This window comes from Podarcis cretensis (genome assembly GCF_951804945.1).
Source record: "Podarcis cretensis genome assembly, chromosome: 14".
In the NCBI taxonomy this organism is placed as follows: domain Eukaryota; kingdom Metazoa; phylum Chordata; class Lepidosauria; order Squamata; family Lacertidae; genus Podarcis; species Podarcis cretensis.
This window is the reverse complement of record NC_137183.1, coordinates 54,926,381-54,941,016: the sequence shown is the minus strand read 5'-3', so window position 1 is coordinate 54,941,016 and position 14,636 is coordinate 54,926,381. Positions and strand designations below refer to the sequence as shown.

The 14,636-nt window shown below is 41.7% G+C and overlaps 1 protein-coding gene across 3 annotated transcripts in view; it reads left to right on the top strand.

Annotated features, from left to right (window-relative positions):
- SMURF1 (SMAD specific E3 ubiquitin protein ligase 1) overlaps nt 1-14,636 on the top strand; it is a 49,444-nt gene that overhangs the window by 18,409 nt on the left and 16,399 nt on the right. For 2 of the 3 annotated variants that reach the window (XM_079953789.1, XM_079953788.1), the window contains exons 2-7: nt 7,419-7,457; nt 8,326-8,434; nt 9,507-9,640; nt 9,767-9,832; nt 11,523-11,598; nt 12,220-12,464. In XM_079953789.1, the coding sequence (XP_079809915.1) occupies nt 7,419-7,457; nt 8,326-8,434; nt 9,507-9,640; nt 9,767-9,832; nt 11,523-11,598; nt 12,220-12,464 (669 nt within the window). The remainder of the gene's footprint in view (nt 1-7,418; nt 7,458-8,325; nt 8,435-9,506; nt 9,641-9,766; nt 9,833-11,522; nt 11,599-12,219; nt 12,465-14,636) is intronic. The other variant, XM_079953790.1, reaches the window with a different exon arrangement.

Here is a 14,636-nt window from a genome sequence, read left to right as displayed (position 1 = left end):
ATTCTCTCTTCCTATTCTTCCATTGACCACAGGACCTTTCCAGCTTTTGTTTATTTAAAAAAATCTAGCGCCTTTTATCTTTTATTGCCTCAGCAATGCAAATAAGCAAATAAATCCACAACATGTGTTGGATCACACAACTGCACTACTTATTTGGTGCTTGGATGGTTAAAAAGGAAGAAGTGTTCTCCCATCTTATAAAAGCTTCTCTGCATAGTGGCTGTAGTGGCCATTACTTCCTTTAAACATTTTAAAGTCACTTTCAGAGGCCACCTGTTTTGACTTGGGTCTTCTCCTACTCCCCATAGCTCCAGGCAGCCACTTCCCTCTGTTGCATTCAACTATCAGTGATTTTCAAACTTCCCTTTCTAATTGCCTGTCAGAGATGCACTGTGCATTGCAGAGATTTCTTGTGTCATGGTGTTTCATCAGCACTTTATGCTGAGTAGACAGTACACCCTGGATGAATCTTTACCTTCAACTGGTGGGTCAGGTGTAGTCACCCTAATTTGTGCCGCAACAGCATCACTATCGCCAGACAAATGGGTCCACAAATGCATGTTTGTGTTAAAGGTGAGTCTGGTTCTGGTTCTGAACAGACTACTGCCCCAGAAAATGCTCCAGTGGCTGCACTTTAGTGTTGGGGAAGGCATTGCAGAGAAGATGGCTTTCCATTACTAGTCTTGTTGGGAAAATCCTTTAAGCTGTTGAGCAACCTCAGAACATTTTGCAAACCACTATATCAGGGAAGGTACCACCAGAGCCAAGAGAATGCCAGCATGGTTAACGAGCAGAGTCAAAGAAGCCATTATAGGCAAGAAGGCCTCTTTTAGAAAATGGAAGGTTGTCCATATGAGGAGAGTGAAAAGGAGCACAAATTTTGGCAAAAGAAATGCAAGCAGGCATGAAAGCTACTTGAGAGGGCCATGGCAGTGTAGCTGCAGACATTCTTACATGAAGCTGATTATGGCTGATTCCAGTGGGGTTGCAGACCTGAGATTGAGCAGAAGTGACCAAGACAGAGTCAGTCCCAATCTCTCACTTGTGTTCTTCAAGTGACTTTCTCATTCAGGTTCATAGAATATCAGAGACCTTCTCCATGGCAAATTGGATCAGGGCATTCAGTGTGATTAGGGAATGGCGTCCCTGTTGAAATGCAACAGGAAGCCACTATTTGTAGTTCCTGGAGAAAATTGGAAACATTTCTGTTTCAACAAGCTTTTCTAGCCGTATGGGGGTGGGTAGGAGGTGGAAGTGTAAATTTGTGACTTGGGTTTGTATCCCATTTAAAACTATTTTGTTTTTGTTGTATGCTTGTAAATCACCTTGAAATTTATATGAAAGTAAATTCATAAAACCAATAAATAAAATTGGCTAACTCTTGGTCAGTTGTTGAGAATCTGAACAAAATAATTGACAGTACAGTGGTACCTCTGGTTATGAATTTAATTCGTTCCAGAATCCCATTATCAACTTGAAACCGCTTGTAACATGAGACGCGGTTTTGCTAATGGCACCTCCTGCTGCTGCTGCGCGACTTATGCTCGCATCCCGGGGCAAACGTTGCAACCAGGAGCATTTACTTCCAGGTTAGTGGAGCTCGGAACCCTAAGTGTTCGCAAGGGAGATGGTATATAACACGAGGTTCCACTGTACAATTATCATTGTGCAGTACCACAATTGAACCTGAAAGTATCCAAATATTATAATATATTGCCATTTCTTCCAAAAATGCTATTTTCTGTAAAACTAAGAGAAGACCCCAGATTTTGCTTTAAAAGACAGTTTTGTAGTACTTGAATATGTTCTGATAACTAGGGCAAAAGCTTTGGTTTGTGACCAGCTGAGAGCAAAGTAAGATGATGGCAGCAGTCTTATTTGTTTAAAGATCTGTCCTAAGTATGTATAATGCTGTGTGCATGCTAAATGCTTCCCTGCCCACAATTTGGCTCTCTGCAGTTTGCTAGTCTTGCTGTTTGTCATTTTAGCCAAGCTGTGGTGAACTCCGTTGAAGATAACTATTTTGTGGGAATCTATGAGGAAGTAAGTGACAAGCAGGGAGGAATTTCAGTTCCCCTCAACCCTGCATCCCATTTCTTTAAAATGCTCTCCTCTACACACAAAGAGGTAGGACCAGACAGCAGAAATGTGTCATCACTTTTAATAAGGAGAAGAGGCAGTAGATACTTAAAGGCCCTTGCCCATTCTGGACCTTTCCCCATCAAGCAAGTCCGCCTTGGTTGTTTAATGCCAGATCAACCCACAATAAAACAATACTGACCCACAACTTGATTGTGGATGAGAGTGCTGACATGGTGTGCATTACCCGAGACCCAGTAATGTTGATAAAACATCAGCAACTTTATTTGTCTGACTAGTCTAATCTGGAGAAAATTGCTTGTGTATGAAACCTTCATGTTCAGGCTTCTGTGTACATGCACCCCCCTAAAGTCATTTAATTGAAGGCTCACTGAGGACTGAGATTATATCTAATTCTAAACTATCAAGGAAAGGAAAATGTAAAAGTTCATAATACACTTCATAGATCAGAGAATTAATAATACTGTGTTTTGTACAATGTCTTACTAACGTATCTTTTTAAATGTGAAGAGAGAATTCTTAAGTGGAAGCTATTTTAGATTCTCTCAAGTTGTGTCCAGTTATGCAAGTTTCACTATTAAGACTAACAGTGTACAAGTTATTGGGTCAGGAGACAGGGTGTGTGTGTGTGTACTGCAGGGATTGGTGTATGTTTTGCATTTGCATTTTTAAAAATCCGGCCAAGCATTGTAAGGAGAAATTCTGTTCACACTGCCTTCTGCTTGACTACTACTAAATTGCTGTCTTGTTGTTTTAATACAGTATTGTTAACTGAAAGTAGTCTCAGAAGCTAAGTGCTGCATGCAAGCTCTTTGTTTCTTGGTACTTCATTTGTAATTGGATGCAAATCTTTTTCTGGATTAAAGTCTTGCCACTTTCCTCTCTCTGAGCATTATCCTCCACTTCTACTTCATCCTTACTCTTTCTTTTAACCACAACACACGTGTGCAATATATAAGTAAAATAATGCATTGAAAGGAGACTGTGCGTGGCACCAACCATTGTACCAATTCATGAGGCATCATAGAGGGCACGTACAAGTGGCATCATATAGTTTTGTATATTGCCCAGTTAGCACACATTTTTGCTGGTTGCTGTGCGAAAATGATTGTGTCCCTCCAATAACTGGAAGTTAAATGTGTTGGACAATGTACAGTGGTGCCTCGCAAGACGAAATTAATCCGTTCCGCGATTCTCTTCATCTAGCGGTTTTTTCGTCTTGCGAAGCAAGCCCATTGACGGCTTAGCGGATTAGCGCTATTAGTGGTCTAGCGGCTTTTAAAAGCGAAAAAAACCCGCGGGAACTCGCAAGATTTTTTCGTCTTGCAAAGCAACCCCATAGAGAAATTTGTTTAGCGAAGCGCCTCCAAAACGGAAAACCCTTTCGTCTAGCGGGTTTTCCGTCTTGCGAGGCATTCGTCTTGCGGGGCACCACTGTATACAGTTTTCTGTTCATCATGCTAATATGTTCAAATTTTCCATTATATTCATATTAATCTCAAACTTGCACTTTCCCATTTGCACATGCACACTCTTTTTTATATACACATTAATTAATGCAAGAAGTTGTGTTTTGAAATTGTGTTCCTGACCTTCCATAACCATCTAGTTAACTATTCCAACAAAAATCCTGTACTCCCTTTTATTGTATTTTCATACAAAAATATTTTTAGCTGACTTTTGTGCAAATGTCTGTATGTTGGTTCATGGCTGTTTCATGAAGGTGATTGTGCATGGCCAGGGTTTTTTTTAGAGATGAGGGAAAACAACCCAGAGCCATCAAAGAAAAACTGTATTTGGAGAAGCCATGAGGATGAGCGCTAAGATCATGATCAACAGGATGGAAATATAATGTACAGATTTTCTGCATTTTTAACCAATGCTGCCGACTACTGAATGCTCATATCCCCTTTTCGTTTCTCAGTAATTCTATATCAAACTACTATCAATGGGGAATGGCATTAGGAGTGAATTGATGCTTCAGAATTTTATAATGGGATTTGTTATTGACATGTTTGTATTATTTTTGTTTAGAATTTTAAAATACTAGTGGAATTCATTAATAATAATAATAATAATAATGGTAGTAGTAGTAGTTGTTGTTGTAGTAGTATAATATATCATTTATACCCTGTCCATCTGGCTGGGCTTCCCCAGCCACTCTGGGTGGCTTCCAACAAAATATTAAAATACAATAGTCTGTCAAACATTAAAAGCTTCCCTAAACAAGGCTGCCTTCAGATGTCTCCTAAAAGTCTGGTAGTTGTTTTTCTCTTTGACATCTTGTCGGAGGGTGTTCCACAGGGCAGGTGCCACCACCGAGAAGGCCCTCTGCCTGGTTCCCTGTAACTTGGCTTCTCGCAGTGAAGGAACCGCCAGAAAGCCCTTGGCACTGGACCTTTGAAAAGCATATGAAAATTGTAGAAATAAATATTACAATGTAATTTTGCTCAATGTAGTCCGGAATTCTGGAATCCATATTGCATGTAACAATATTCAAGGATACTTGTTTTAGAACTCTTGTGCACTGTTTTCTGAATTTGTTTCTTTTATGTATCTTGCATTGCTTCTCGGACACTTAACTCAGTGGTCTATGCTAGGATTACTTGTTTAGTACTAGTAGAATGGCTGTGCCTGTGTATTACACAGAAAGTACTCTACTCTTAAGTTCAGCTTGCTGACATAGAGGTTCCATTTCCAGCAGCAGCTGTTGAGGTTGTGGAAATCTAATTAAATCAGTCAAGCAGAAACAGTGGAAATATGAATATTAAGATATGTCAGCACACAGAGGGAAAATAATAGCATTATAAGAGAAGTTTCTTTCAGTGTATATATACAAGGAGCCTCTGAATGAATGCAGTCCTAGGGCAACTTTACATGTGATTAACATGTTCTGATCTAAAAGGAGAGGTGTTGTGCCATGCTAAAAACCAATTTACACTTTTGGGGAAAGCACATCATGTGACTCTTCTGGAACAGTTCTGAAAGAATGTCCCCCGTGTTAAATTCCTTGTTTGTTGAAACTAGGTAAACCTTCCTGACATTCTAGCTTTGTATGGGCAGAATGTCTTCCACCTGTGGTCATAGATTTAAAGAGCTGGAAGTAAGCCTAACTCCCTGCAATGCAGGTATCTCAAATAGATCATACATGACAGACGACCATCCAACCTCTGCTTAAAAACCTCCAAGGAAGGAGAATCCACCACCTCTCGTGAGAGTCTGTTCCACTGTTGAACAGCTCTTACTTGTCAGAAAGTTCTTACTGAGGTTTATTCAGAATCTCATTATTTGTAACTTGGACACATTGGTTTGGATCCCAGCCTCTGGAGCAGAGGAAAACAAAGCTGCTCCATCCTCCATATGACAACCTTTAGATATTTGAAGATGGCTGTCTTATCTCCTCTCAGCCTCTCTACCAGGCCAAACATACCCAATTCCCTCAACAGTTCTTCATAAGGCTTGGTTTTCAGATCTTTGATTGTCTTGGCCGCCCTCCCATGCATATGTTCCCAACTTGTCAATATCCTTTTTAAATGGTGGTGTCCAGAACCTGATACGGTACTCCAGGTGTGGTCTGACCAAAGCGGAATAGAGTGGTACTATGACTTCCCTTGATCACTAGACTTCTGTTGATGCAGCCTAGAAGAGCATTAGCTGGTGTTTTTTTTCTTTCCTGCTGCTGCATCAAATGGTTCACTTTTCACATGCACTACTGACAAGACTAGTGTCCCTCATCTTAGATTTGTGGAGCTGGCTCTTCCTGCCTAAGCGTAGAACCTTACATTTAATAATAATAATAATAATAATAATATTCTTAATACCTTGCCCTCCCCGGCTGAAACCAGGTTCAGGGTGACTAACACCAAATACATAATACATTAAAAACACAAAATCAAACAATTAGTTTAAAATACAATTCAAATCACATTTAAAATCAAAATAAAATTAAGTGGGAAGCCACAAATCATAACCGTAGGGGTAAGGAATTAAAAGTTCACCAGGCCGCTCTTGCTGGTCGCATATGGGCCAATAGAAAGAACCAAGGAGACCACTTACTAACAGGGTCCCATAGAAATAAGGGGGTCAGACTGGGCGTTCTCTGGTCCATGGGGTCACGAAGAGTCGGACACGACTAAACGACTAAACAACAACAACACTGGGCCCAGACCAAAGGCCTGGCAGAACAGCTCTGTCTTGCAGGCCCTGCGAAAAAATGTCAAATCCCACGTTGGCTTCCCCTCCCTATGTAGTGGACAGTGCTGGACTAGGAGCTGGGAGACCCGGGTTCAAATCACCACTCGGCCATGAAGCCCTCTGGGTGACATTGGGTCAGTTGCGCTCTCTTGGCCTAACCTACTTCACAGAGTTGTGAGGATAAAATGGAGAGACGGAGAAGTGGGTACACCACCTTGCTTTCTTCGGAGAAAAGGTGTCTTATAAATGTGATAGTAAAAGAGTAGTGGTAATGCTACTGCTAATGAATTTGCAGTAATCACATTGTGTTCCTGGTGAAAGCAGCAGATGTTGAGCTTTCTGTATGCTGGACTTAGTGCAGCTTAAAGCCAAATCTTTTGTGTGTGCTTCTTTTACTTGTAAGAAATATCCCTCCCAAAGTGCATCTGTGCTTAGGAAGAAAATAGTCGGCACCAAATCTTAAGGAAGGTCCTTTCATCAGTTTCCTTTTAAGTGGCATTGTAATGCGTCTGTATACATTATTTATTGCCTTTGTTGACAAACACCTCACCATAATGAGAAATCATGAAGACGCCGATAAAGCTGACTTTAAAAGATATCAACTCAATTTCCTAGAGTTGGATGGTGGGGCACAGATTCCTCATGTCCCAGAAGTAGCCAACTAAGAAAAATAACCCTAACACAAAAGACAAGCTATCCTGGTATCTTCATAGTAATAAATTAGATAAGGTTTGGGGGAATGGGGACCCAAGCTATGCATTGTGAGAGTCCATGAAAAATAATCTTCATGTTTGATCCTGCTAGTTGCTAATCACATTGTATATGTTCCTCAGTTGTACACTACAGTGGTACCTCGGGTTAAGAACTTCATTCGTTCTGGAGGTCTGTTCTTAACCTGAGGTACCACTTTAGCTAATTGGGCCTCCCACTGCTGCCACACAATTTCTGTTCTCATCCTGAAGCAAAGTTTTTAACCCAAGGTACTATTTCTGGGTTAGCAGAGTCTGTAACCTGAAGCGTCTATAACCTGAGGGGTACCATTGTATACACTTTTCCCCTGCTTAAGTGGTTTGTAGTAAGATATGGGTAGAATTTGATAAGTTTTCCTCTTCTTTTTTTTGTAGTGCTTTGTGCCAAGAACCTTGCAAAAAAAGATTTCTTCAGTAAGTAGTTCTTATACAATTTTCCATTTTTTTGTATGCACCTTAAGCTATTATATTGATGGTAGGCCCTTTTTTTACTCTTTGGGTGTCATTTAAGGATAGTTTCTCAGGAGCCAGAGCCATAACTGTCTGAAAGTTATTTTGTACAGACCATGTAGCAGTGTGCTATGTGCTGCTCCTTCTCCGGTGAGCTAGTTTCCTAAAATTGGATCTTGACCCCGACAACCATGGACAAATAATTTAATTTCCGTCCACTCTTCCCTTCTTATTCCTCTAACTCAGGAATGGCAGTGTAAGGCCTGGTAAATATCTGCTCTTGTGACATGGCAGTATCAAGTCACAGTGAATTAACATGAGAATTGGCTTGCTGTTTCAAATGCCCATGGTCAAACAGCCTCTTTCCTTGAAGGAGCTTGGTGTGACAGATGGAAACTCATACAATGAGGACTTGGGAATGTTGCCTTAGCTGTAACAATCCCTCACATTTCATGGAACAGAGATGGGGAGCTTAACAGCCCTCCAACTTCTATCAGTCCCAGCCAGAATAGTCAATGATCAGAAATGATGAGAGTTGTAGTCCACAGACTCTGTGCTCCTGTCTCGAAATTTCAGTTTACTAATGAAGTGCTATTCTATGGAACTGTTTACACATCATGCTTTGGGGAGATTCTTTCCCCCTACTTCAAAGTGGACAAAATCTTTTGCGGGGGAAAGCTTGTGTTCCAAACACTGCTGCCAGTGCCAGCTGGTGAAACTGGTGCTATAGTTTCATTCCCCCACCGCCCAGTGAAAGCAGTCTAGCTGTTGGGTAGCATTGTTCCTCCTGAATGGGTCTTCATGGTGATTATTTTCTTTCGATTCTTTCCAGGGCATCCTGACCCATTTGCAAAGGTGGTGGTGGACGGTTCTGGTCAGTGCCACTCAACTGACACTGTGAAGAACACGCTAGATCCCAAGTGGAATCAACACTATGATCTGTGAGTTATCTGTTCTGTGAAGGGTAAATCACAGAATGGGTGTCCAGTCTGAAAAAAAGAGAGACTATGTTCATCTGTTTATTAATTTTGAAATTTTATATCTCACCTTTCTGCCTTATGGCTGGGCTTCAAGGTAATTTTCTTTGTCGTTAGCCATCTTGCCGTAAATAAGAGGTTTCTGAAATAGCAAGTAAGAAGGCAGTGGTGACTGAAACAGGTATGGTGCTCCAACTGCTGCTCTTACAAGGTTCTGCAGTGACTGCATGAGAAAGTATCCCCTCCCACATAAGATTTTGTTCCTGGTGCTGGAGCACTTCCTCTTGGGAACCAGCAGGATATAGTCTATATGACTCCTGGCTTTTCCAACAGCTGTTGCAGGGGAAGAGTGCATGTCTGCTCCCCAGGCATGAGTGCTATGGAGTCATGGCTCTGTTGATAACTTGCAAGTCTTCACTCTCCCAGGCATGCATTGAAATCTAAATACTCCAGCCAGGGCCCAAAGGACTGTTTTAAGTGTGCCTAAGGGCTTGCACATGCCTGGTGCATTTTTGTTTTGTTTTTGTTTTTACTCTTCTTGAAGGAAAGGAGCCATATGTCATTTTGGAATATATTATTGAAAGTCCCTTCTGTTTCAGAAACGGCTTGCCACAAGGGTTTTTTACTTTTATTTTTAGAAACCCAATTGCTCTTGGGTGCACAGAGTGAGTGACTCTTTGGAGCCTATCTATATACTGATAGCTTCACTTGTCCTGTCTAGTAAGATTTAAACCCACAGTGCATTGATGGAGTCACTCTGCCTCCCTCCTTGAATTCTGTCTCCATACCCTAATGAGATCGGCGCTCCTCAGTTTGTAATAAGGTTGTCTGTAATTAACAAGAGCTGCTGCATTATCACTTTAGCACACTGTGTAAAATTATAGCCATCTAATGAATAATTACGTTTCTATATTTGATAAAGTTGCGACGTGACCAATGAATTATTAAAATGAGCTCGGTTTTCATGGACATAAATGCTATGCCATAGCAAAGAATAAACCTCAACCAAGTATCTTTCTCAAACTGATTATCCTAGATATGTTGGGAAATCGGATTCTATCACCATCAGTGTCTGGAACCACAAGAAAATACACAAAAAGCAGGGAGCTGGCTTCCTGGGGTGTGTTCGACTCCTTTCCAATGCCATCAGTAGGCTAAAAGATACTGGATGTAAGCATGTAATACTTACTCAGTGTTTGCTGTGATTGACAGTGACTTGTGTCTGAGTACTGAATGTCGATTGCCAGCTGAGTACACTCTTGGGTCAAGTTTTTTTTTCCAATTGTTCATTTGCAGACCAGCGTTTGGATCTATGCAAACTAAACCCCACAGATACCGATGCAGTACGAGGCCAGATAGTGGGTAAGAGGAAAACATTCCTGTCTGCATAGATAACAAAAATAGTATCTCTTTCCTTCAGAGCCTTGGATATAGAGAGGTTCTCAAGTTCAAAAGTACTTTATGTGATGCTCTCTTCAGGATTGGCAGCTTCACCCAGTTCTAACTGTGTCTGCCTGGTGCTGATGGGGTTAGCCCCTTGGCATGTGCAAAACCTAAGAGTTGCTGGTTTCTAGGTTCTGAGCAAGCTTCAAGGTGTAGGCGTTACTCTAAGCTCAAGTGCTAGGGACTTTAAAAGTGTCTTCCCCACAGAACCTTCCCATCTTAAGATCTTTTTGTTGGAATGTCTCCTATGTTGGAGACTCAAACCTAATCAAATATATGGAGAGTGCACTTGCTCATGAATTCACTCCCATAGGAGACTTGCATAGCCCATTCACTTTCAGTTTTTAGAAAACAAAACTTTTAAAGTCACCTTGGGGCTTTTTAACATATGAAATGTTGTAGTATTGTGAGAATGTTCCGCGGCAGCTATAAAGCAGTAGACTTTATAATTGATAGTCTACTGCAGGCTTCTTCAACCTCGGCCCTCCAGATATTTTGAGACTACAATTCCCATCATCCCTGACCACTGGTCCTGCTAGCTAGGGATCATGGGAGTTGTAGGCCAAAAACATCTGGAGGGCCAAGGTTGAAGAAGCCTACAGTAGACTATGAATTATTCCAGGGTGAGTAGCTTGTCAGATCTCTCACTCCAGCTGCTCTGAGACAGGAAACTTCTTTCAGTGAGAAGCATGTAAATTTTGGGGGGCAGTGGGTGGGATTTGTTTTGTCCAATGTTAGTATGGTGTTTAACTTGCAAGTGAAGTTGCTGCATTCTGACTTCGATTGCATGCTCAGCATTCTGTAGGCTGTTGCTCTGTCTTGCTGTTTGGAAAGCATGTTTGGAAAACCATGGGTTTGAGAAACTGTCTTTTTCTGAAAGAAGAAATGCATAACAGGCAAAAAAAAAAAAAGATGCTCCATTTTAGAATGCCGCCTAGTGGCAAATGTTCTGCTTTCCAACAGTTTTGAGAGGCAAATATCTGTTTATGCAGAATCCTTCACATTTTTATCCAAAGTAGAGTATTTCTTACTAGAAAAATATCAAAGCCTAGGTTATGTGTTATTTTTAATTTGTAGAAGTAGAAATAATTATTTGCACATTTAGCACATTTTGAATAGCAGAATTAGAGCACAATCCTATGTATGTATACTCAGTAGTAAACCACAATGAATCCAGTGAGACTTAGTCTCATTTAAGGATTGTAGCCTTAAACGGCTATTTTCTTAAGGAGTGTCATATTATGATTTATAAATGACATTGTATCATCACAATATAAAAGTATAAGGCAATAGCCAACTAAGTCATACCCTGGGTGGACTCACTGAAGTCAACTGACGTAATTTAAGTCTACTGATTTCAGTGGGTCTGCTCTGAGTCTGTGTATTATCCATAATAACTCTAAAAACATCAGTCAAAATATTTGGGGTGTTTACTGTTGTAAGGAGAGGTGAAATCTTGAACATGCACGTGGGTTATTAAAAGGTGTAGGAATGCTTGCCAAATTGAATGAAGCCTCTCCATTGTGTTCCTTGCATTTTAACGGGGGTTGAATAGGTTTTTGCATCTATGGATTTTAATCATGGCTTTCATTTCTTTTTCTCATTCCAGTCAGCTTACAGACACGGGACAGGATAGGCACAGGAGGGTCTGTTGTAGATTGCAGGGGGCTGCTGGAGAATGAAGGGTAGGTATTTCATTTCCTAGTGGAATCCCCTGGATCTCCTGATTCATAGTCATCTTACTCAGTTAAATGAATGAATAAGATCTGTATTTTTGTTCTGGAGCATGTTAATTGTTAAGTAAACTTTTTTTTAAAAAAATGGAAGGAGTCAAAATCTCATTGATTTTGTTAGCTAGGAGTTCATTCTTAAGGTCTGCAAGTGAAACACAAAATGGGGACTAGCAATCATGCCAACCTAATTAACCTTGGTCAACTGTAAAAAGCAGGGAAGGTTCACTCTGGAAGGGCTGCATCTTTGCCTTCATCCTGCTCTGCTCACAAGTGACTGTCTCCCCTTGTCACAATATTGAATCCAGAACAGAGGTTTCATGGCTGACTCCTGACAGAAGAGTATTGTGGCACAGAAAGCTGGAAGACAAGTGTAGGAACTTCCTCCAGCCCCTTGTTAGAGGAGATCTGCTTAGTGCCTTCAAGACACTCTTACCTTGACATAAGCCGTCGGAGACTGTCTTTTTCAGTGATGATCTATGCTTGAAGTCCAGTTATTTCCCTGAATGAAATTCCCCTAACATTCTCTTAGGCTTGTGTGAAATTTTCTAACTTTATGAGCCTCCCTTATTTCAGAACGGTTTATGAAGACTCAGGACCTGGAAGGCCACTGAGCTGTTACATGGAGGAGCCAGCACCATACACAGACAGCACTGGAGCTGCTGGAGGAGGGAATTGTAGATTTGTGGAATCCCCCAGTCAGGACCAGACACTCCAGGTGCAGCGTTTACGGACTCCTGATGTGAGAGGCCATGTACAAACCCCCCAAAATAGGCCACATGGTCATCAGTCCCCATCGCCTGACCTGCCTGAAGGCTATGGTAAGAGGAGCAATCTCTGATACGTGTCCTAAGAAATTCTCTTTGCGTGCATTTGCATGCTCTTCAGGCCAGAGGAGACATTTTCATCCAGTGCAGGAAAGCAAAGTTAAGATTGGGTTTTCAGAAAACTCATCTGGTCTGCAGAGAGGGTAGCTCTGAAATGTTGTTGATTGCATTTAAATCTTTGGTATGCAGTGGAGAGTTCAAGTGGTTGTGGAGTTGGGGTGTTCAGTATCTGTAGAGCTCCATCTCCCAGTCCTCCCCCCCCCATCTAATTTCCCTTCTTGCCCTTAGTCTGCATAACTTATTTGCAGCAAGGAGTTTCTGCGCAACACTTTGGATCTCATCTGCTGCCATTATATTCCAAATTAAGTCATTTGAGAGAACATAGATTTCTTGCACGATTCTACCTTGATTGTGCAATGTAACTAACCCCCACCCTCAAACACAAGTACATATACACACAGTAAAGGAAGTTATGAGAGAAAGTAGGGTCTGGTGAACTCTTAACCATCACTCTTTATTTTTGTACCTCTTTCATTCCATGTGAAATTGGGACACTTGTCCAAGTGACACAGTTTAGCCTAAATACATTACAATATTATGTCTAGGTTACTAAAGTGCATACAGCTTTTAATTGACCAGCTTGGGCAGCTGTATTATTAGTAATATATCTTGCCTGCTTCAAGCGTCTGTGGGCAATCTGCCATGTGGTTGCCCAAGTAGGAAAGGCCAAAGCAGTTTTACACTGGACAAGTGCAGAAGGTCCCAAGGGCATAGCAACCTGAACTCCTGCCTGTCTCCTGTGCAGTGCTGCTTTCTGCTCCCCAGCTTAGCCAGCCAGACCAAGGGGTTCAGGGAGTATGTATTGCTGAAGTGGCACAGCCTCATGCCTCCCAAACCTGCCCAAGGTTTGAAACTACCCTGTCAACTATACAGTGGTGCCTCGCAAGACAAAAAGAATCCGTTCCGCGATTCTCTTCGTCTAGCAGTTTTTTTGTCTTGCGAAGCAAGCCCACTGACGGATTAGCGGCTTTTAGCGGCTTTTAGCGGCTTATCAGCTTAGCGGATCAGCTGATAAGCGGCTTAGCGGCTTAGAAAAAGGGGGGGGAGGGGGAAAAAACCCGCAGGAACTCGCAAGACATTTTCGTCTTGCGAAGCAAGCCCATAGGGAAATTCGTTTTGCGAAGCGCCTCCAAAACGGAAAACCCTTTCGTCTAGCGGGTTTTCCGTCTTGCGAGGCGTTCGTCTTGCGGGGCACCACTGTATTCAGTTTTTTTCTTGGAACTCCCCAGGTCTGTCTTGCTAGTTGTAAGTTTCCCTTTTAAGCACATTTTCTGATTTCTTCATGAAGGTGTAGTTTGTTTTCCTTGGTTTTTCTTTTTGAGGACTTTTTGAGGTGGCGGGGTGAGTGAGTGGGTTTCATTATATACTGGTCTGTAGTCAACAGGTATTATGACAGCACTGTTGGTGTTATATTCTGTCATTTACTGCCTGCTGGCAAGTATATATATATTTGGATCAAGGGGCTGGGATAACTAGTGGGAAGCAGAAAGGGAGTGTGGATGCTTTGCATGTTCCAAGACAAATGAAATCATTTTAGTAGATGTGCAGTTTTTTCCCCAGCCTGGTGCCCCCCAGTTGTTGCTCCATTGGCCATACTGGCTGGGGTTGCTGGGAGTGGTAGTCCAGCAACATTTGGAGGGCACCAGGTTGTACAAAACAGATGTAGCAGTTGCTCCCCAGAGTGTCAGATGCTTACACAGGGCATACACACATTCACTGGTAACTATTAGCTGCCTTCCAAAGGTTCATGTCTCTTCACCCCCTTCCCGTCGCCCAGTAGATCTGTGTGAAAAAGCAAATGGCCTTGCAGAATGGAGATGGTTCCTTGAGAACCTTCTACAAAGCGAACTGTTCATAGGGAGCCACAACATCCCATGTTCATGATAATTCTTAAAGCCTATGGAAATAATCGCAAACAAAGAAGTGTCTTTCTGGATCGATATGGGATGGTATAGGTGAGGTGAACTGGAATTGGGTGGGTGACAAAAATGGTAAGCTCTTTTTGTGAACATGTAAGCTGTATCAAGTATCTGATGCAGTTCTTGGTATTGCTGTTTCTTTTTACTCATAACTAGGGCAAATACATTTTAGTATATTTTAAGTAAT